This window comes from Carex rostrata, chromosome 27 (assembly GCF_964058835.1).
Source record: "Carex rostrata chromosome 27, lpCarRost1.2, whole genome shotgun sequence".
NCBI classification, from domain to species: domain Eukaryota; kingdom Viridiplantae; phylum Streptophyta; class Magnoliopsida; order Poales; family Cyperaceae; genus Carex; species Carex rostrata.
Window position 1 is genome coordinate 1,430,844 of NC_135944.1, and position 24,663 is coordinate 1,455,506.

At 34.9% G+C, this 24,663-nt stretch overlaps 2 protein-coding genes across 2 annotated transcripts; one reads left to right on the forward strand and one right to left on the reverse strand.

Annotated features, from left to right (window-relative positions):
• Window positions 1–2,396: 2,396 nt before the first annotated feature.
• Window positions 2,397–4,327, reverse strand: LOC144545220 (benzyl alcohol O-benzoyltransferase-like). The gene is made up of 2 exons (XM_078293806.1): window positions 3,744–4,327; window positions 2,397–3,555 (listed from the first exon to the last, which is right to left on the reverse strand). Exons 1-2 carry the CDS (start codon window positions 4,194–4,196, stop codon window positions 2,662–2,664), a joined length of 1,347 nt encoding a protein of 448 aa, XP_078149932.1. The 5' UTR covers window positions 4,197–4,327; the 3' UTR covers window positions 2,397–2,661.
• A 12,484-nt stretch (window positions 4,328–16,811) lies between these two features.
• Window positions 16,812–18,719, forward strand: LOC144544800 (polyphenol oxidase II, chloroplastic-like). Its single transcript, XM_078293351.1, has 2 exons — window positions 16,812–17,732; window positions 18,245–18,719. Exons 1-2 carry the CDS (start codon window positions 17,218–17,220, stop codon window positions 18,717–18,719), a joined length of 990 nt encoding a protein of 329 aa, XP_078149477.1. The 5' UTR covers window positions 16,812–17,217.
• The last annotated feature ends 5,944 nt before the right edge of the window (window positions 18,720–24,663 follow it).

A 24,663-nucleotide genomic window follows, 5' to 3' on the forward strand; every position in this document is an offset into this window, starting at 1 on the left:
GACGCCACCGCTCGACAAGTCCATGAATGAGGGCCGCATCGAGGGCGATATCAGGCAATGTCGTGAGCTGATATAAGCCCATTCGAATTAAAAATGGTGCGTACCTCTCATTATACTCGCATTTGTGCCGATAATGTCTCACGGTTAAAATCTCTTTACACTAAAATAAGAAAAAAATTAATTACAATATTTATTTGATTACTTACAGAGTTATAAAAAACGAAATAAGTAAATGTTTATCTCCTTAGACGCCTCATATATCCTGTGATTACCGTGAACTATCCACAACAGGGGGCTAAATCTATGCTTAAGTACTGGGTCTGTCATACTACAAAATTCGAACAATATTGTAAATCACCTTAAATTTTTTCAAATTATTATACATCATTTTGCTATTTTCTAAATTATTTTACATCATTTTGGTATTTTCTAAATCATTGTACAGCATTTTCTAAATTATTCTAGACTATTTTGGTATTTTTTAAATTATTCTACACCATTTCGGTAATTTCTAAACAATTCTAGACTATTTCGGTACTTTCTAAATTATTCTACATCATTTGGTATTTTCTAAATTATTCTATACCATTTAGGAATTTTCTAAATTATTCTACACTATTTTGGTATTTTTCTAAATTATTGTACATCATTTTGGTATTTTCTAAATTAATCAGACAATATTCTAAACCATTAAAATGAACTAATTAATTATATTTTAAATTAAAATTAAAAAAATACAAATGTAAAAACCTGAATCGCAGATCCGATCGATCAGACAATCAGAGCTCCGAAAGGGACCCGAAAGGAAAAGAGATTCCTAAAAAAATTTAAATTAATGGAACAATTTTCTATATTACTAAGGTAATTTTCTACACCATTTGGTATTTTCTAAATTATTCTAGACTATTTTGGTATTTTTTAAATTATTCTACACCATTTCGGTAATTTCTAAACAATTCTAGACTATTTCGGTATTTTCTAAATTATTTTACACTATTTTGGTATTTTCTAAATTATTCTACACTATTTTGGTATTTTTCTAAATTATTATACATTATTTTGGTATTTTTCTAAATTATTCTACACCATTTCGGTATTTTCTAAATTATTCTACACTATTTCGGTATTTTCTAAATTATTTTACACCATTTTGGTATTTTCTAAATTATTTGGACACTATTTAAAACCATTTAAAATAAAATAAATAAAATAAATAAAATTAATTAAATTAATCAAATTAAAAAAAAAATTACCTTCCAAAAACAGTGAAAACTTCGGATGGGGACGGGTATGCTGTAAAGGGGGCGGGGGCATTTGTAGGCCATGCTATGTTTCCGGAAAATATTTTTCCGGATTTAGCCTGTTTCTGGAAATTTTTTTTCCGGATATAGAGGCAATTTCCGGAAATTTTTTTTCCGGAAAGGGTAGATTTCGAAAAACATAGCTGATTCGGGTATTTTTTTAAATTTAATATTAAATTTGGATATTAATAAAAAATTCGGTATTTTCTGTAAGAACCATCAGAAAAAATCCTGCAAGATAAATCAGTTTTTATTGTCACATTGATTCTATAGGTCTTACATTCACACTTTTGTACAATTCCAATTCCGATCCAAGGAGAATATGTGGTACAATAAATACAACAAAAGAAGAGAACAAATTGTTCCCGATTTGCACCAATATGAACCCAAAAACAGTTGCGGCAACGCCGCAACGAAGCATCTAGTTGTTTAAGAAAACAAAACCGTGGGCATTTTGTAATTAACTATTTAATTGAGGATACTAATAAAAATTTGGCTTGGGGGATGTGCTGGATTTTTTTAAAAATAGAACTAAGTTAAATGATTTTACCGGAACAAGCATGATTTTTCGGATTCAGGAAAGAAATGTGTTTTCGCCACCAAGCCACTGGTATTAATTTGCTGCAAATGCTAAATTAACACTAAATTAGAGTAGAACTAGGGTGTTATTAAGTTCATTATGTTCTTTGGTGAACTCAAGTCTAAAATCCATCAAATTGGCTTCAAATAACGAATCTGAACCGTTGAAACATACCTACTCTACGAGTGATGTGTCTACATGTTAAACATTTTAATTTTGAAATTAATTTTGCATAGAGTCGAGTGGTCAAAATACGTTCAAAAAATGAATGCATTAAAATTAATTTATTAATCTTTTAATTTTGACCGCTTGATTTTATATTAAATTAATTGGAATGATTAAATTTTTCACATGTAGACGCATCACTCGTAAAGTAGGTGGATTTTAACAGTTCGGATACGTTTTTTGAAACCGATTCAACATGCTTTAGACTTGAGTTCACCAAGAAACTTAATAAACTTAAGAACACCGTAGTTCTAATCCACTAAATTATACTAAATTAACACCAAATGCTAAATTACATATCAGGAAGTTCCTCCAACGACGCAGAGGCGCGGTGCATCATTTTCCATCCCCACTACAGTGTAGCAGTGGCTCGGTGGAAATGGTTTTTCGAAATCCATCTAGCATGATGCTTCGTCCCTTGAAATGGTATTTAGTAGATAGTACATATAAGTGTAATGCTTGGTTACATGTTCAATGACAACAGGCCAATTATTGCTACTTAATTATTTTAAAAACAGAACATATTTAAGAACAAATGTAAGAAACCCAATTTCACTATGTCTGGATTAAACTTTCCATCTCCTCTTTAAACGTTTCCATTGCTGCCTCGGGCAAGCACATCGGTACCACCACGACTTCTTCATCAACACTGTTCTTAAAGCTTGTGTAGAAGGTCACAACCCAAGGGAATGGTTTCGTACCATGCATCCCTCCTCCCCACCCGAAATCAACGGTCTGAAAACCAGCACGGGTCAAATCAGAAACCATGAATGTCCTGGCAACCAAAAATCGGGGCCTTTTCCTCTGCACCAGCATATCTGCCAGTGACTGTAGGAAATCAGTGGATGTGGCCTTTGCCTTTGCTTCCTGGATCAATTTTAATGCATACTCGAGTGGGCTAGAACATAACTTCCCGGCTTTACTGAATGCCATGGCACGTGCAAATGCATTGCCGTAGAAGCCTGTCGGGAGTGGCGGGACCATTTTCCCTCTTAAATTTACCGGGAACTGCACACGGACTTCAGAGTCTGGATTATAATCTAGAGAAATAGTGCGGCTTCTCCAAACAGCTGCGGTAATGAGCTCAAATCTGCTGACATGAGACATTGGCTTGAGTGATTGCACATGGCGTCGCAAGGCTGAGATCTGGTTAGGACCAAAGAAGAACGATCGGTCCACGAGGTTTGCTGGTGGAGTCTTTAGTACCATGTCATACTCCTCTTGAGTTGCATCTTCTATTGGTTCATACTCCCGGTGTATGTGAGTGGGGACTGGTGGGTCTCGTGCAAGTAGAAGGTGGCGGTCCCACACAGGAAGTACACTTGGTTGTTTGGCGCCACGTGCCAACTCGCTGATGGCGGTTTGAAACTGCGCAACACCAAAACCGTCTGCAATGATGTGGCAGGTCTTCACCCCGAAGGTGAACCCACCACACTTAAAGCGCGTCACCTGTGTATTCAAATCGAAATTTTTTTATTATACTTTCAAAAGTATCAAAATGGAAATTAAAGACCAAAAGTAAATTAAATGAAGTGCAAAAATAAGTCTTATACAGAATTGGAAACTACATAAAGAAGCAAACTTTTTACATAGGAAATATATAGGATAATTAATTCTAGAGCAACCCGGCCTTCTACCTGAATATACAGTAATGGCTGGTCAACGACTCCCAGGCCCATGAGCTCTGAATCAAATAGCAACCGATCAATAAAAGGTATTGGCGGTGTAATCGGATCTCCTAGGTACTCCAGTTCCACATCTGCATCTGCCTCAACAAACATCGCACCCTCTCCAGTGCAATCAACCACCAGCTTACCATCAGGCTGTTCCCTCAGCCGGCCAGCGATCGGGTAGTAGTATACCAGTGCCTCTGCCAGGGCTGCCTTGATGACATTGGCCGGGTCGTGGGCCACCTTGGAGGGATTGGAGTGGTAGAAATGTACACCAGGCGAATAAAATTGCAAACCGGCCTGGTCATCAATGTCTGACAGGGATTTTACCTCATGAGGCGTCGGCTTTGCTGGGGCAATGACCTCGGGCTTGCTACGTTTGACATTGAAGGAAATGCTTGGACAGAGAATAGAGGTCATTGAACAACGAAAAAAGAAGAGAGGTAATTATTGGGGATGAACAAGGAAAAGAGAGAATTATTGAGGTGTCTTTATTTTCTTTCGAGGGCAAGGTGATAAGATGCAGCAACGGATCTTTGGTAATAACCTGTTGTGTACGTAGCTTATAATATCGTTGTTGAATAGTCTCTATGCTATTCCATATTCAGTTTTATTTTCCTTGCGTGCACTAAAGCCAGTAGGAAGCGGTCACAATTTGAATTTAAATTACTGATGCCGACCCTTGAATTTAAATTATTGTTTCCTAGTTCACACGTTGAAATCGGATGTCAAGGGTCACAGGGAGGAACCAGGATTTGAATTTGGGGGGCGAAATTTTTTGGAGGTGCATATACCGGATTTTATTAATAGGGCCGAAATATTTTGGGGAGTGATAGGCATGAATTATATATAAATTCGATATGATTTTTATCACAAAATAACACCAAATATATTGTATTTTGAATATAAAGTGAATAGAATACACTTAGAATCAAGTTACTACGTTTGTTTGGTTTTATTTTGCAGGAAATAAAGAAAAATGCCCAGTGCGGACGCACGGATTGCGATACGGCCGCACTAAGTACTTAGATGAATTTTTGGATGCGTGCCAATTTTAAAAAAGGTATAATAAACTATGCATCAAAATTCAGGAGGATGCACGGACCTCGATGCAGCCGCACTCTGGTCGCTTCAATCCTAATGTGGATGCACTGTAGCAGAATTCAGAACTGGAGCCTGCACTGTAGCATCCATAGATTTTGACTCGTAACTCCGTTTTGGGCATATGACCACTTTTCGAAAAGCTAGTGAGAAGATCTACAACTTGAGAAGCATAATGTGAACATGCTTTGGTCGCAAACAGCCTAAAAATGTATTTTCGATGCTTTTTCTATTTTCGAAACTGCTGATCACGTTTCAAGGACCTAAAATTAGACATGCTAGCTAGTCTGGAAAACATGTAAAGATAACACCCATTAACCCCACATTCTAGCCTCTAAATTGGGCCTGGTTTTCAGCTGTAAAAGAGGGGGTTCATTCTCATTTAAGGCATGTATCTCTTCGCAAAGATCATCTCATATCTCAAAATCTCTTCTCCACCAATACTTAGCGTAAAATTTTGCAATCAAGGAAGCAATTCAAGGAGGAAGAAGGAAAAGATTGCAAGAAGAAGACAAGAATAATAGTTCTTCATCTAGAGAAGGGTGTAATATATTTCTCTCTATTTAATTTATCTTTGTTTTGGCCAATCTTTATAATAAATCTTTTGTTAAATTCTTGCATCTCCATGAGAGGCTAGTTTTCTCTCTAGGAGTTTAGGTCAATGTATGAACTTGTTTAATTTTATCTTATTCAGTTATTTATTTTCATTATGATTGTTTTATGGGATTTTATTGTTAATTTTTGTGATTTATCATTTGTGTTGATTACATAGTTTAGTACTTGTAATCAATGTTGTCCTGCTTTGGATCCTCTTTGAATTCCAAAAAACCAAAGTATAGTTAGGATGAGAGGAGAGTACCAAATTGTAAACAAAAATACCTTAGAATTTGGAGTAGAAGCGACCGTACTTTGATATCCAAAACCGGAACTATAGAAATTAAAGGTTAGGGTTTGGTGAAGAACAATTGTGAAGTCTGACCCTTACTTAGGACACCTAGATTGATTCAGTATTGATATGTATTTTGTGTGCACGAGTGTTAAATATCCCTTTAGGATGGTGACAGCACCAAAAATTCGAGGAATATTAACCCACCACACCAAAATACTTGTATCAGTAATTAGTTGAAATAGACTAACAAAAGCTTAATTGGTCTAGATACCTAGGGTGAACAACGACCGTGAAGTCTGAAACTATCTAGACACGTTATTAATTCACGACCGTGATCCTTTTTAACACTTTAGGTTATAAACCTCATCAAATCATACATGAATTTAAACAAACCGAATAGATAGAATTAGCAAGGGATTGTAGATCAAATGTCCCTAGATCTTCCCAATTTTTGAAAGCAACCAAGATTATCTTTTACTTTCCTTTTTTACTTTTGTTGCTACAACCTCTTCTTCCTTGAATATTGAACCCGAACTTAGGATTGTTATAACAAAACACTCCATTTAATTTTACTTTCTTGTACAAATCTAAAACGAATCAATAGAGTTAAAGACTAGTATTTTCCAATTTTGCTGTGGATCGATACCCAAAACAAGCATAAAACGTCGATCCGAACCGTTCCTCTTGTTCTCCATATTAAAATGTGCTTGGAGACCAAGTCTTACATTTTTTGGAATTTTTTTACTATATATTAAGCAATTTTGAATGTTGCTGATCTGATGGTCCAGAAAATTTTACTGTTTTTTACTCTTCACAGCAAAACAACAATTTTAAAAAATGCTTAATAAATAGTAAAATTTTTTCCAAAAAATGTAAAATTTGGTCTCCAAGCACATTTCAATATGGATTAAACATCTAACGGTTTGGATTGGTCGTTTGGACTTTCAAAATAAAAATACGGCGTGAAGTAGAAACACAACTCACCGTAGCCCATCTCTCTCTCTCTCTCTCTCTCTCTATATATATATATATATATATATAGATTGGCTAAGATCAAAGTGGTAGTTCCTGAGCTTTGGTGCTACCAAGTTGTTTTTTAATTTTTAAATTTCAAAACGTCGATCCGAACCGTTCAAGATGTTCTCCATATTAAATTGTGCTTGGAGACCAAATTTTACATTTTTCTGAATTTTTTTACTATTTATTAAGCCACTTTGAAAACAGCTGATCCAACGGTGGCTTCTTATTTTATTGCTTTGTTAAGCCACCGTTGGATCATCGATTTTCAAAGTAGCTTAATAAATAGTAAAAAAATTTAGAAAAATATAAAATTTGGTCTCCAAGCACAATTTAATATGGAGAACAACTTGAACGGTTCGGATCGACGTTTTGAACTTTGAAAATTGAAAAACGAATTGGTAGCACCAAAGCTCAAGAACTACCACTTTGATCTTAGCCAACCTCTATATATATATATATATATATATATATATGGACTTGGCTACAGTGCTATGGGTTGCATAGAGGCCTCCCGTGCTACGGCTCAATATTTGAGTTTTCAAAATTCTAACGATCGATCCGAACCGTTCATTTTGTTCTCCATATTAATATGTGTTTGGAGACCAAATTTTACATTTTTTGGAAATTTTTACTATTTTTTTAGATTTATTGAAAATCATTGTTTTTCAGACAAATCTGGACCATAAAAAACAGCGATATTCAATAAATCTAAAAAAATAGTAAAAGATTTCCAAAAAATGTAAAATTTGGTCTCCAAACACATATTAATATGGAGAACAAGATGAACGGTTCGGATTGACCGTTAGGATTTTGAAAACTCGAATATTGAGCCGTAGCACGGGAAGCCTCTCAACCCATAGCATATTAGCCAAATCCTATATATATATATATATATATATATATATATATATAGAGAGAGAATTTATTTACTATTTATTAAGCATTTTTGAAAATTGCTGATCTAATGGTCCACAAATTTTACTGTTCACAAGAAAACAGAAATTTTGTAAAATGCTTAATAAATAGTAAAAAAAATATAAAATTTGGTCTCCAAGCACATTTCAATATGGAGATCACATCTAACGGTTCGGATCGGTCATTTGGATTTTCAAAATGAAAATATGGCGTGGAGTACAAACGTGGTTTACTCCATGGAGTACAAAATTGCTAATAAACAATCGATTATTCCTGGGGCATGGAGCAATCAAGTTTTAAACCGTCCAATCTATTTTGTTGATTCGTGCTTGATCAGATTGATCTGATACTCAAAATGTCGCTGGAAAATGAAATGGACAGTCCAGTAGCATAAACCCCGCCCAAACCCCGACTCCCTCTCTCTCTCTCTCTCTCTTTCTCGCTTCTCCCTTCTCTCAGCCCAGGCGATTTCTAACCCTCACCAGGCGAAGCTCTCTCTCACGAATAATCCTCCAGGCGAACCCCAAATTAGAGATACTTCTCTTTCACCAGGCGGATCCCCAAAGTCCGACCTGCTCTTTCCCGCGACTCCGCTCTCTCTCACCCCCAATGAAACAGATCGGATGGTTTGAAAACTTGATTGCTCTCTGCCCCAGGAACAATCGATTGTTTTATGCCCTAGGAACAATCGATTGTTTATTAGCCTCTCTCTCTCTCTCTATATATATATAGAGTTAGGCCGGGGTGCTATGGATAGCATAGTGGCCTCTATGCTACGGCTCAATATTCGAGTTCAAAATCCAAACGGTCGATCTGAACTGTTTATCTTATTCTCCATATTAATATCTGCTTGGAGACCAAATTTTATAATTTTCTGAATTTTTTTACTATTTATTAAGCCACTTTGAAAATCGCTAATCCAACGGTTTTACTGTTTTGTGCAGCCACCGTTGGATCAACAATTTTGTAAAATACTTAATAAATAGTAAAAAAATTCAGAAAAATGTAAAATTTGGTCTCCAAGCAGATATTAATATGGAGAATAAGATGAACGGTTCGGATCAACCGTTTGAATTTTGAAAACTCGAATATTGAGCCGTAGCATAGAGGCCACTATGCTATCCATAGCACCCCAGCCTAACTATATATATATATATAGGCTGTGGCTAATTTGCTGCTGGCAGCATTTCTGCCGGCGGTGCTGCCACTGTTTTTTCTATTTTTTGATGTTCAAACGACAAATCTAAACCGTTAGATGTTTAATCTATATTATAATCTACTTGGAGACCAAATTTTACATTTTTTGGAATTTTTTTACTATATATTAAGCTGGTTTGAAAACCGCTGATTTCAATGCTGCAGAAATTTACTGAAATCAGCGGTTTTCAAACCAGCTTAATAAATAGTAAAAAAATTCCAAAAAATGTAAAATTTGGTCTCCAAGTAGATTATAATATAGATTAAACATCTAACGGTTTGGATTTGTTGTTTGGACATCACACGGCTAAAAAATGCCCCGGCAGCACCTGGGCATAACTGCTGCCAGCAGCAATTTAGACAGACCCTATATATATATATATATATAGGGTCTGTCTAAATTGCTGCTGGCAGCATTTCAGCAGAGGTGCTGCCGGGGCTATATTTAGCCGTGTGATGTCCAAATAACAAATCCAAACCGTTAGATGTTTAATCTATATTATAATCTACTTGGAGACCAAATTTTACATTTTTTGGAATTTTTTTACTATTTATTAAGCTGGTTTGAAAACTGCTGATTTCAGTAATTTTCTGCAGCATTGAAATCAGCGGTTTTCAAACCAGCTTAATAAATAGTAAAAAAATTCCAAAAAATGTAAAATTTGGTCTCCAAGTAGATTATAATATAGATTAAATATCTAACGGTTTGGATTTGTTGTTTGGACATCACACGGCTAAAAAATGCCCTGGCAGCACCTGGGCAGAACTGCTGCCAGCAGCAATTTAGCCACAGCCTATATATATATATATATATAGGGTCTGTCTAAATTGCTGCTGGCAGCATTTCGGCAGAGGTGCTGCCGGGGCTATATTTAGCCGTGTGATGTCCAAACAACAAATGCAAACCGTTAGATGTTTAATCTATATTATAATCTACTTGTAGACCAAATTTTACATTTTTTTGAATTTTTTTACTATATATTAAGCTGGTTTGAAAACCGCTGATTTCAGTAAATTTCTGCAGCATTGAAATCAGCGGTTTTCAAACCAGCTTAATATATAGTAAAAAAATTCCAAAAAATGTAAAATTTGGTCTCCAAGTAGATTATAATATAGATTAAACATCTAACGGTTTAGATTTGTCGTTTGAACAACAAAAAATAGAAAAAACAGTGGCAGCATCGCCGGCAGAAATGCTGCCGGCAGCAAATTAGCCACAGCCATATATATATATATATATAGAGAGAGAGAGAGATAGGCTAATGTGTTTCCATAAGCACTTGGCCCGAAGTGCTGCCACCCCATTTTTGATTTTTCAAAATCTAAACAGTCGATCCGAACCGTTCATCTTGTTCTCCATATTAATATCTGCTTGGAGACCAAATTTTACATTTTTTGGAATTTTTTTGCTATTTATTAAGCCACTTTGAAAATCGCTGATCCAACGGTGGCTTGCCAAACAGTAAAATCAGGGGTTCACCGTTGGATCAGCGATTTTCAAAGTGGCTTAATAAATAGCAAAAAAATTCCAAAAAATGTAAAATTTGGTCTCCAAGCAGATATTAATATGGAGAACAAGATGAACGGTTCGGATCGACTGTTTGGATTTTGAAAAATCAAAAATGGGGTGGCAGCACTTCGGGCCAAGTGCTTATGGAAGCACATTAGCCTATCTCTCTCTCTCTCTCTCTCTATATATATATAAATATATATAGGAGGGTTCAAATGCCTCCATTTTTTAAAACTTTAATAACTCAAAATTTAGAACTTAAAAGTCAAAATAAAACGGTTCGATGTGATCTATGTTATTTTCTCTCTGTGTTCATAAAAAACTATCACATTTCAATTTTGTTTTTATGTGAATCAATAAGTTGAAAAAATCAACGTCTAGAAATTATCAACATTAGTACGTTTTCTACAAGCTCTTGATGACAGCCAAAATAAAATTAAAATGCCATAATTTTTTATACGTGCATAGATAAAATGATGTAGATCATATATAACAGTTTTATTATGACTTTTAAGTTTTAAATTTTGAATTATTCAAGTTTTTAAAAATAGAGGCATGGTGGAGGCACAAAAAATAGAGGCATTTGAACCCTCTTCATATATATATATATAGGACTTGGCTACGGTGCTATGGGTAGCTAAGAGGCCTCTCGTGCTACGGCTCAATATTCGACTTTTCAAAATCCTAACGGTCGATCCGAACCGTTCATCTTGTTCTCCATATTAATATGTGCTTGGAGACCAAATTTTAAATTTTTTCGAAATTTTTTACTATTTTTTTAGATTTATTGAAAATCACTGTTTTTCAGACAAATCTGGACCATAAAAAACAGCGATATTCAATAAATCTAAAAAAATAGTAAAAAATTTCCAAAAAATGTAAAATTTGGTCTCCAAGCACATATTAATATGGAGAACAAGATGAACGGTTCGGATCGACCGTTAGGATTTTGAAAAGTTGAATATTGAGCCATAGCATGGGAGGCCTCTTAGCTACCCACAGCATATTAGCCAAATCCTATATATATATATATAGGGTCTGTCTAAATTGCTGCTGGCAGCATTTCAGCAGAGGTGCTGCCGGAGCTATATTTAGTCCTGTGATGTCCAAACAACAAATCCAAACCGTTAGATGTTTAATCTATATTATAATCTACTTGGAGACCAAATTTTACATTTTTTGGAATTTTTTTACTATATATTAAGCTGGTTTGAAAACTGCTGATTTCAGTAAATTTCTGCAGCATTGAAATCAGCAGTTTTCAAACCACCTTAATATATAGTAAAAAAATTCCAAAAAAATGTAAAATTTGGTCTCCAAGTAGATTATAATATAGATTAAACATCTAACGGTTTGGATTTGTTGTTTGGACATCACAAAATAAAAAAAACAGCGGCAGCACTACCGGCAGAAATGCTGCCGGCAGCAAATTAGCCACAGCCTATATATATATATATATATATATTTATATATGGAGGCAAGCCCCTAATATAGGCATATATAATTAAATATATAAAAACAAATCACCAACGGTTCTAAATAATAACAGATGGCAAACTAGGACATGAAAATGCCAACTCAAACACATCCAATGGTGTAATACACTTTTGCTAACGGCTAATAACACCCAGAGACGATGGTGCTTCTATCTTAACAGCTGAAAAACTATTATTCCCATCTGTCCCTAATTTCCAACCGATTGCGTTCGAGCTTAACGCCATCGATTCAAACTGATGGCAAATGGATACATATTTCCTATCGGGACGATAGGCAACGGTTTGGACTCCGATGGTGAATAGTAATTTCAACCGATAGCAAAGTATTTTTCTCTAGTATTGTAAGAAACAAGTTAAACCAACACAAGTCGAGCAAGGTCAAATTGAACTCGCTAACGAAAAACCGAGCCATAATTGTGCAAGCTAATTATAGCTAATTATGGGCCCTTGGATTAATTGAATATCTAGGTCGTTGTAATCTAAGATCATGATTATGAGAAATTAAATTTAGCCACCTGATAACCATACAGTGACACAATGCAACCTTCTTTTTGAAACTTTGGTAGCAGCTACCAAATTACAGTAAATAGATATGCTTAAAACAACAAAAACAGTCTCCTAAAAATTTACTAAACTACACAACATTGGCAACTGCCACACTGCCTCGCCTACAACAAGATAACCACAATTCAGTCTCTTCTCGAATTCGCGCTGCAAGTACCACTGGATGCACTCTCTTCCCTTTGAATATAGTATCATTCCTTTGCTTCCAAATATTCCACAGTACCGCCATAAACCTTGTTGCCCAGACCCTCTTCCTTCTTTCACCACTCTCTTATATGAAGCCCATGATTTGTCCCATGTTTCAAACATTGAATTCGCATGAGTAATAAGCTGTCCCATACAACCCCAAACATGAGATGCATACCTGCACTGGAATAGGACATGGAAGGCTATTTCGAGGGGATAATCTTGACATACTGCACACTCCAATTGGCAATTCATTCCTCTTGTACACATAGTATCATGGGTTAATATTTTCTGATGAAGACATAAGAAAATAAAGAATTTAACCTTGGGAGGTGCATAGCTGCTCCAAATATCTTTGTATTGCCATCTGATCAATCCTCCTGTTGCCATAACCTTGTAAACCGAGTTGGATGAATAAATTCCATCTCTACTCCAGTACCCAATTAGTCGATCCTCATGATCTGTGAACTCCGGAATTTCATGGACCGGAAATGGAAATACTCTAGGCCACCGTGTGATCATATCACGTAATGAGATTGATTGAAGCGACGGTCGCGGTCCATCATTTTTTATGGCCTTGATTGGCGGCCCATTCCACGAATCATACCAAAAAGACACGGACCTACCATCAACCTTCATATTATCCAATCTTTCCATGAAAATGTGTGACAACAATGTATGCGAACGCAAAATATTTAATAAATATTATGAGATTAGTTGAATATGAAGACAAAAAACGATGAGGGGTACTTGCATGTGGTTGGTGATAGCACCGCATATGTTTGTTTTAATACCTAGAAGTCCATCTTTTATACACAAAACATTTATTGTACTGTTTTAATTAATTTTACAACCAAACAACTCAAACAACTCAATCAAACAACCAAAAGAACTAAAAAGGTAGACTTCATTAGTGTTAGATCTCTTAATACACTATCCCTGTGGATCGATATCCCAATCTGTATTATACGAGAGATTTATACGCTTGTGAATCGATTGTAAAGTAGATAATTAGAGTTATAAATATTAAAAACTCTGATTTTGACCCATTGTGATTTTTCTCATAATCATGATCTTGGATTACAACGACCTAGATATTCAATTAATACAAGGACCCGTATTAGCTATAATTATGCATCCAACTTGCATTTCAGAATTAAAGAATTGTACTGGGACCAGTGAAATCACTCCACAGAATTAAAGCATAAATATAACGTTAGACACCGACTGGTATCTACAGGTAATTAAAACGTGGGTGGAATTAATGAATAAATTGACACCGGATCCAGTGGTGTCTGTTTTATTATGTAAGTTCATTGTTTATTAAATAATAAGCTTTTAAATAGCACGCTATAGCGGTGTTATAATATCGTTATAGTGTTTTTGAATTATAAAAATTATGATGTTATGTTGTGCTATTGCGACGTAATATGGGCATAGTATTATTTTTTTAGCTGTTCCGCTATTACACAATAGACGCTACAAAGTGATGCTAAACATGCGGAACGACATAATTATTGTAGGCTTATAGATTTAAAATATGCTGTGCTAAATATATTAAATTAATTGGAGTTCAAAAGCTACAAAGTGAAGCATAATTATGAAAAATGCACTCTAATTTGTCTTTATATACTTCTAATGTTCTTAGAATTGTTGGGTTAGTGGTTGTGGGAAGGGGTAGGCTTAAATCTAATAAACTATGTTTTAGTTAGTGTTTTTTTTTTGTCTTTTTTCTTTTGTTTACCTACCACACATGATTGCTAATTAAGACTTATAATTTTTTCAATTTGTATTTTGGATGTTCTGGATGTTATATATATATATTTGTTTTATAGTTTACATATGTCAGTTTTACAGTATTGAAATTTTATAATTTGTATGTTTTGTTTTTATAGTTTAAGATGACAGTTTTATACTATTTATGTTTTACATGATATTTTTGTGTGTTGAATAAATGAAGAAAAAAATAAAAAAAAAATTAAATTTTTGATTCGAAAAATTAAATTTTGCATATTTATCACGTGTTATTTGGAAATAATTGCCAATAACTTGCACTAATTATCAATTAACTGCCAATAATTGCAATTTCTGAAAGTACGGTAATTGGTCCCTTTGAAAGTATATTTTTTTGTCCTATTGTACAAGTTGCAAACGATTATTAACAAATTTGGGACTACTTTGTAGAGTCGCTGGTTGATATTTTATTAACTGAACTCATATGTACAATTACTCGCTTCCATATTTATATTAGTAATAAGAACCATCCATTTTTTATTTTTTATTTTTTATGTAGGCACGAGTGTGGTCCCTTTGTAAAACCTACACAAACTGTAATAAAGGATCTCTTTGAAAGCTTGCATGATAGGGATTAGGGGCAGGGGTAGACTCAGGGTTTTCGTCAGGGGGGAGGTGGGGGAAAAAAAATATCGAATCGGGTTTAAATAGCTTATCGGATTTTAACCCACTAATTAATTGGGTACTCGATAAAAGAACAATATTTTGACTTATATTTTTTAATACTCTGACCAGTGTTATCAGAACCGGACCGGACCGGCCGGTTGGACCGGAATAAACCGGAACCGAAAGTTTTTACGGGTTGGTTCAATAAATAGATCGGATGTGTATCAAAACCGGTCAAAACCGGGTTAATTGACCGGTTTTAACAAAAAAACTCAGTGAACCATGCAGTAAAAAAACCGGTTCGGGTTAAAATGATTTTCTTTCTCCGCTTATCTCATCTTCTTCAAATCTCTCGTATCTTCTCTCACGAGATGGGGTTAGGTCTTTGAAGCATTTCTCTAAACTGTTCGACGAAATTCTCCTGAGAAGAAAATTGCCATGCTTTTGACCAACTCATGTGAAATCTCTAGCGAAGTACACAATTTTTCTTTCGGTTTGTTATTTCTCTCCAGCTAACGACTTTTCTAGATCTTGTAAAACCCTTTCTGACATGTTCACAAAATATACTGATTCGATTTATAGAATAAATATGGTGCTTTCACTTATTCAGTTATTCTAGATAGTTTTCGGGCTTGTGAGGCATTGGAAGACATGGATCGAAGATTCAAAATGGTTCATTTTCTGGACTTTAGTATTTACATGGATTGTTTATGTAGATGTAAAAGTAGAATGAGACTTTATATTTTCTACATACTATGGTTACGAAAGGAACAAACTCCGATTTGCTCAATTGCACAATAATAATCAATGGTTTGGGTGGCATTATAAGATTTACTGATGCATGCCATATGTATGATGAAATGCTGCAGAGACGATTTATACCAGACTTATATAAATTCAGTTATATATTATATTAACCAATATTTATGTGTGAATTTTCATAAAAATATATTAAATAATCATTTTTATATGTAGTCTTGACGTCTAATAAATAAAATAATTATTTAAAAAATCAGCGGTTAAACCGATTGAACCAGCGGTTTGACCAGTAAACCGTTGACCCGAAACTTTTCCTGATCGATGTCCGGTCCGGTTCTGATAACATTGACTCTGACTTATAATTTCTGATCCTATAACTTATAGTTAATATTACCAATCATAATTTAAGAAATTTTTATTGATTTTAACAATAAATTTAATCCGAATTACAAATCAAACATTCAGGGGGGAGGGGGGTAAATTTTTTTTTAAAGAGGGGCAAAGTCGATCAGTACTAATAAATCACCACTAAAACTCGAAATCCAGGAGAGGGCGGCTACCCGCCCCTGTGCTACAATAGATCCGCCCCTGATTAGGGGAGTTAACAAAACCCTAGTTTTGCATGGTACGGTAGCCCATGCTGCGCACAATTGAAAATATACTTGGAGAGATCACTTTTACATTTTCTATAGTTTTTGCCACTCGCTCTTGTGCTACAGTAGATCCGCCCCTGATTAGGGGAGTTAACAAAACCCTAGTTTTGCATGGTATGGCAGCCATGCTGCGCACAATTGAAAACATACTTAGAGAGATCACTTTTACATTTTCTATAGTTTTTGGTAGATTTAAAATGCAAAACAAAACGTAGAGAACTGTTAATGGAATAGAAAGAAAGTGAGATTTCAGTATTTCAACGTGTTCCAAACGGAACAGCCAATTTCGTCCGAAATCTCAGTCATTTTATCGGAAACTACTAATCTTGCCTCCTTGGAATTCTATATAAATCCTACCAAAGATGAACTCAAACCCAAGCTCACTACTGATTGGGTTGTGCTTGTGTAGTGTATCCTCATTGGTGCTCTATTTTCTCCTCTCATATCCATAACCACATTGATTGAAAGAACAAAAACATATACAATTTCATTTTTCTGAAAGTAAAAGAAAACTGAAAATGGCCACCTGTCGTGTTGGTTTTATGGCCACCTCTGCATGCCCTGTCCAGAGAGAACGTCGCCTACGTGAACGCCGGGTCCGTCTCGTACCACCACGTGCAAGCACAAGTTCCAACAACAATGGTTGCACGGACAAATTTTCCATGGACCGGCGTGATGTGCTGCTTGGTCATGGCGGTGCTGCCGCCACTGCTGTCACTGTCATGACTCCCGGGGAATCATCCTTCCAGCAATGGCTGCTCCGTTGGCCCCACCAGAACTGTCAACATGCCACCCTGCCACCAAAGGCTCTCCCCCAGACATGACCCATTGTTGCCCGCCATACAGCCAGGCCCATATTGTTGACTATGACTTCCCACGCACACCTCTTCGTGTGAGGAGGCCGGCTCACGAGGTGAAGGACGACCCAGAGTACATTGAAAAATACACGGAGGCAGTGAGAAAAATGAAGGAGTTGCCAAGCGACGACCCGTGGAACTTCTACCAACAGGCACTCGTGCATTGCGCATACTGCAACGGTGCCTATTTTCAGAAAGGTTACCCCGATGTAACGCTTCAAGTGCACACCAGCTGGCACTTCCTGGCATGGCACCGGTACTACCTGCATTTCTTTGAGCGGATTCTCGGTAAGCTGATAAAGGACGACACATTCGCGCTACCGTATTGGAACTTTGACGCGAAGGAGGGAATGACAATTCCAGAGATCTTCACGTCCGATCCAAACTCTCCCCTCTACAATGACAATAGGTATCTAATTATTAATGTTCTCCAATTTCTCATCTGGATTTTTTTTTTTTTTTTGGATAAAATTGGCTTAATCACCACCGATTTCATTACTCGAATGAAACCTACAAAGTTAGAAAAATTTGGTACCAAGCTGATACCAGTCAAACCCAACATCATACCAAACAAACCATATCAATTTCCTATGAATATCTATAAAAAAAAACTACATAGCAGCCAACAACTTTCAAAAGAAACAAACAGCTAATCATCACTAACAACTAGGCAATTAGCGGCTGCTGAACTTCGTGACTGTACCCCACTTATTTCTACTATGTTCTCCTCCTGAAAACTATCGTCATCAAGCTGACGCTCTTAAAAAAAAAAAAAAAAAAGTTAGCTATTAAAAAAGAAAAAAAAAAGTTAGTTAATGCCTTTTGAAATCAGCAAACAAGTTTGACTCACTCTTTAATTAAGTTAGCACTTGATTAAAGATTTAAGAGCTAACATTAATATTATTTTTAATTGATGAGCAGGAACAAAGATCACTACTACCCTGCAATTGTAGACTACAGATATGCATATAAATGCGGTACCCCACCTTGTGGGTCGAACCAAACGGGTGATGAACTGGTGCAAGCGAACATGAGTTACATGCGAAGCACTTTCAAGAACAGCCTGCAGTTGCCTGAGCTGTTCATGGGAGACCCACTGAGAGCCGGTGAGCCGGATTCATCGAAGGGCACCGGCGGACTCGAGAGCATCCACAACGCCATCCACCAGTTTGTTGGGCCCGCAGATACTGAGTATCACACCGACATGGGTAATTTCGCAACAGCAGCGAGGGACTGCATGTTTTACAGACTGCACGCTAATGTGGATCGCTTATGGCACCTCTACACGAACTTCAGAGGTAATCGGGTCGAGTTCGACGAGCCCGATTGGCTTGAATCATCGTACATCTTCTACGAACTTCAGAGTGATTTCACTGGGCGCGGTACAATTCTCTAATTCTGAAATGCAAGTTGGATGTAAAATTATAGCTAATTCCGGGCCCTTGTATTAATTGAATATCTAGGTCGTTGTAACCCAAGATCATAGAATCTGTTATATATATCTTTCCTTTCCATTATGATGATTATGAGAAATTAAATTTAACCAACTGATAACCATACAGCGACACAATGCAACCTTCATATTATCCAATCTTTCCATAAAAATGTGTGACAACAATGTATGCGAACGCAAAATATTTAATAAATATTATGAGATTAGTCGAATATGAAGAATAAAAATGATGAGGGGTACTTGCATGTGGTTGATGATAGCACCGCATACGTTTGTTTTATTTATTAAAAACTAGATCAAACGAGTAAGAATGATAGATAGTCTTATATCTAGAAGTCCATCTTTTATACACAAAACATTTATTGTACTATTTTAATTGATTCTACAACCAAACAACTCAAACAACCCAATCAAACAATTACCAAAAGAACTAAAAATGTAGACTTCATTAGTGTTAGATCTCTTAATACACTATTCCTGTGGATCGATATATATCCCGATCTATATTATATATATGAGAGATTCATACACTTGTGAATCGATTGTAAAGTAGACAATTAAATTTATAAATATTAAAAACTCTGATTTTAATCCATCGTGATTTTTCTCATAATCATGATCTTGGATTACAACGACCTAGATATTCAATTAATACAAGGACCCGTATTCGCTATAATTATACATCCAACTTGCATTCCAGAATTAAAGAATTGTACCGGGACCAGTGAAATCACTCCACAGAATTAAAGCATAAATATAACGTTAGACACCGACTAGGTATCTGCAGGTAATTAAAACGTGGGTGGAATTAATTAATAAATTGATACCGGATCCAGTGGTGTCTGTTTTATTATGTAAGTTCATTGTTTATTAAATAATAAGCTTTTAAATAGCATGCTATATATATATAGCGGTGTTATAATATTGTTATAGTGTTTTTGAATTATAAAAATTATGATGTTATGTTGTCCTATTGCGACGTAATATGGGCATAGTATTGTTTTTTTAGCTGTTCCGCTATTACACAATAGGCGCTACAAAGTGATGCTAATCATGCGGAGCAACATAATTATTGTAGGCTTATAGATTTAAAACATGCTGTGCTACATATGCTGTGCTACATATATTAAATTAATTGGAGTTCAAAAGCTACAAAGTGAAGCATAATTATGAAAAATGCACTCTAATTTGTCTTTATATACTTCTAATGTTCTTAGAATTGTTGGGTTAGTGCTTGTGGGAAGGGGTAGGCTTAAATCTAATAAACTATGTTTTAGTTAGTGTTTTTATTGTCTTTTTTTTCTTTTGTTTACGTACCACACATGATTGCTAAGACTTATAATTTTTTCATTAATTTCTCTAGCTGAGATGGCTATCTAATTAGGATGGCTCGGCGAATGAATAATATATAATTCTCCATAATAAGATATATATCTTTTCGATCCAAAATAATTGATCTACATTCATCTCAATTATACTGAATTGAAATCACGTCCCTCCTTCATTCCGAAAGGATAAAATGATAATTACTATTTAATTCTTTAACAAATATTAATGATTTTATATAATGGAATTTTATGCAATGTATAAGGTAGTGTACTGGTGTATATAATAAAATTAAGAGAAATTTATTTATATACCCATCATAACTTAATGATTTAGATATTTTCCCATCAAAATTTTAAATTTAGTTATTTCTCCATCTAAACTTACTCATTTTATTAATAAGCCCATTTCATAACTTTAAATGGACAGTTTTACCCCATCTAATTCTTCCTTCTCTCCTTCCCGCTACTCTCTCTTTCCCTTTGTTTAATGCCAAATTCATGTGACGTAATTACAAAGCAATTTGAAATGCCAAAGGAAATTCATATTTTGCGCTTGTGTTCTCGAGGTTGAGAAGAGAAGAAGTTTCAATTATTATTTTTTATATTTTGACAAATAGGGTCAGAACTCAGAAGGAAATTAAAAGTTTCAATTATTGAATGCACTATTCTAATTTATATCAGTTTAATGTAATAATGTTATTGGTTTACTTCAGTTTTAATGAATTATAGTCTACCGTCTACGAGCTTGGAGACAAAAAAGGCACAGTTCACATATACAAGCTTTACTTGTTGAGAGTCCTCCAATTCTAAATTAAAATTTTCAAAATTCATCCATAATTCATCCCAAACGGTGGTTTGGAGACAAAACGGCACAGTCAGACTATGAAAATTTTCAGTCTCCCCAACCTTTTTTAAAACGGGTAACTAGGGATTAAAAACAGAAAAAATAAAATAAAATATGTGTCACATGGGGGTATATAAGAAGACGAAGAAGGAAATGTGCGCATGAATGCCAATTTGTCTAAACGCAGTACATATGAAACAAATTAACAATAGCTGACATTTGGTATTTGATAATTCAAACAAAATAATGGAGATTGGTTCAAAATAACAATATTCAGAGTTCAGACAGTGCACACACGATAAATGCAAAACCAAAATTGACGTAGAATTCAATTAGTCTTACTATTTTAGATTTAGATGGGCTAATTTTGGGCTCGCTTGCCTTCGACATAATCATGATTTTACATGCATGGGTGGTACTATATTGGCATTTTGTCAAGAATTTTGGAGAGAAGGTATTTTGTTTGATTTTTTCGGAAGATTAATTTGTTAAATTCTCCAATATTTGACTGTATACTTTGAATTTCAATATTGTTTTTTCTCTTTGGATTCGCTCAGGTATCTGATCGCCTAAAATTAGATTTGTTTGTTATGCTTCAGTACGAATCTCAAAGCCATACGTGAATGTAAATTGCCCCGAATTTTTTATCCGGTTCGGGTGGGAGCTAACCTGGATCCGGACTCGATTTTCTTGAGTTAAATGTTTCAGAGGATGTTAAGTCTTCCAAAAAGGGAGGGGGAGAAAAATAACACTTGATTTTTGAACTTTGCTGTCAATATTTGCAACTTTCATATTCAGGAGATAAACAGTAAGGCCCTGATGTTATATCAGAATCCAATTCTTTAATGTTAATACTGTAAGAGGCTTTTTTGGGCCGCTTCTTAACGGAAAACAAATCCAAATTTGAATTCCGTATCTTATTTCATTCAATCTCCAATTAATTACCATGATTTGTTTGTGGTGGATAATTAATGGTCTTTTTTTATTACCATGATTTGTGTTGTTATTTTTTTGGTCTAATGAAAAATGATGAAATTGATTATAAAAATAAAAAAAAAAAGTTATCTTATCTTGCGATGTAAATTATATTTACCTAAGATGCAATATCTTTTCATCAATTTAATGTTATGATTTTGTTCCCCATTATATTTGTCCATTGTGTATTGGTTGTGTTTTTATTAGGTTACTGATATATGTTAAATTTCATGTTGGACTGTGTGGAAGCATCGTAATGAAATCATTTTCCAGCACCTACCTCATAAAACTGCAAGGGCTTTGATTTATCTAATACTCTCTCTGGTTATGTATTGGACAGGTGCCAAAAAGACAAAGAAGACCGTCAGCGACCATACTCAGCATTGGCTGCCTCGGGAAGACATGATGGATGCTATCCCCTTGAGAGTAATCTGGCCAGGGGAGGAAGAGAGTGCGACTTACCAGGCAGAGGACTCATCAGCTCAGGGAAGCCCCTGATATTCAGTTAGCCTGTGAATCCTCCATTACTAGGACGTTTTCAGAGCTAGCTGCTCTTGTTTGTTAATAATTAGTCTAGTTGTTTCCTCCCATCGTGGAGAACGTTTTTGAGTGATCTCCTTGTGGAGCTATTTTCTATTTTGGTTAGAACTGCTGATGTTGCTTCTCTGGTTGTAATTCACCCAGGCTGATTTGTTTTTTTTTTTTTTTTGATAGCAGGGAGTGAGCGGTATGCTCACCTCCAGTAGTAAGGATTTAGTCCAGTGTAACAGAACAGTGGTTTCGTTTTTATTAATGAAACTGGACCTAGGCCTTTTTAACCAAAAAAAAAAAAAATATATGTTAAATTTTAGGCTGAACTGAAAAACTAAAGTGACTAAGATAATATCTTCTGTTATAGGTAGGTATTTACAATTCGATGACTTAACAATATTTGTAGAGTGAGTCTATGGTACTATGCATATTACGATTTGGCACCGTGCTACGGCTCTATATTCGAGTTTTCAAATCCCAACGGTCGATCCGAACCTTTCATCTTGTTCTCCATATTAATATGTGTTTAGAGACCAAATTTTACATTTGTTAAAATTTTTTTACTATTTTTTTAGATATTTAGAAAATCACTTGATCTGAAAATTCTGGACCATCCAAAAACAGTGATTTTCAATAAATTTCAAAAAATAGTAAAAAAATTTTAAAAAATGTAAAATTTGGTCTCCAAACACATATTAATATGAAGAACAAGATGAACGGTTCGGATCGACTGTTAGGATTTAAAAACTCGAATATAGAGCCGTAGCACGGTGCCAAATCGTAATATGCATAGTACCATAGACTCACTCATATTTGTATCTATAAAAATATCTGATTCAAATGAAAAATAAACCCGCAGTCCATTTTGAACATTAATTGAAGAAACTTTTCTGTACAATAAATAAATTAGAGTTTATAAACAATTTATTAATAAAGAACTTGAATTCATAATTTCTAAAATTAAAAACTCTTATAATATTACCTCATATTAAAAATTCTAATATCAGATCAATTTGGTTGGAAATAAAATTAAAACACCAATTCATTTATTATTCGTGCCAAATGCGCGTCGGACGTTACAGATTCACTGTGCATCAACTCGAGATAATACAAATTCGGGTTGGTAGTGGTCTCTCATTTTGATTTGACCGTTGTCGTGGGACCCACTTCAAAGCTTGTTTTACTGCTCAAAATTCAAGTTATATATTATTTTTCGGAAATAAATCTGCTGGGTCCTGCTTTTCCAAATCCACCCTCTATTTTTTTAAATGCACAAATCTCAAAATATGTTGTTTTATATAAACAAATCTAAAAACAAATGAATGGGTAGATTTAAAAAAGCAGGATCCTGTGATTCTCAAGAATCACAGCAGATTTGTTTCCTTATTTTTCATTCTCATCTCAGCCTCGTTTCCTCGGCGCCAGGCCTCGCTCTAGGCGTGGAAGCCGAGTGGCACCGCACCACCGAAAATCAGACCATTCAGAGGGCATCAGGGCAGCCATGAGATTGGCTACCATGGGAAGCCATGAATTGTGTATTTTAAATTGGAAATGCCTTTGATTCAAATCTGACGCCTCCAATTAATAATCTAGTGTACGTACGTTCAGATATTGTATGCATATAGATATTACAAGAATTTGTCACTATTTGTGAGAGTAAAAATTAATTATTGTTGAGCGTACACTGATTGAAATTGCTATTTACGATGATATAGTTATTACCAACAATAGTATTTGCGACGATACTCGCAATAACAAAAAAACCTTTTTATTCTCGTGGATAGGAACAGATAGTACACATATATGTATTGTTGAATGCCAATGCAATGTGTCTACCATAATTACAAGAGGAGTTGGGCTATAGTGCATTGTAATGTATAGCTTCTCTTGTACATTGAATTATAAATCGTTAGATTTGATGTTCAAAAAGTCATTCTAAAGGGTTCAAATATTCTCCATATTAAATTGTGCTTGGAGACCAAATTTTTTATTTTTTGGAAAATTTATTACTATTTGTTTATAATTTTTGACAATCATTGTGTTTTAGAAATTTCTGGACTATAGGAAAACAGTGATTTTTCAAAAATTCTTAAAAATTAGCTAAAATTAAAAAAAAAATGTAAAATTTGGTCTCCAAATTTTTTTTAATATGGAGAATATGTTGATAACTTTTATACAGACTTCGTCCAACACTAAATAACATTTTTAG

Bases quoted from the DNA above. Each gene is read 5' to 3' on its own strand.
- LOC144545220 (XM_078293806.1), bottom strand. From the start codon at position 4,196: ATGACCTCTATTCTCTGTCCAAGCATTTCCTTCAATGTCAAACGTAGC. The intron at 3,556-3,743 runs GTAGAAGGCCGG...TTGAATACACAG, and splicing joins AGCCATTACTGTATATTCAG to GTGACGCGCTTTAAGTGTGG.
- LOC144544800 (XM_078293351.1), top strand. From the start codon at position 17,218: ATGGCTGCTCCGTTGGCCCCACCAGAACTGTCAACATGCCACCCTGCC. The intron at 17,733-18,244 runs GTATCTAATTAT...ATTGATGAGCAG, and splicing joins CCCCTCTACAATGACAATAG to GAACAAAGATCACTACTACC.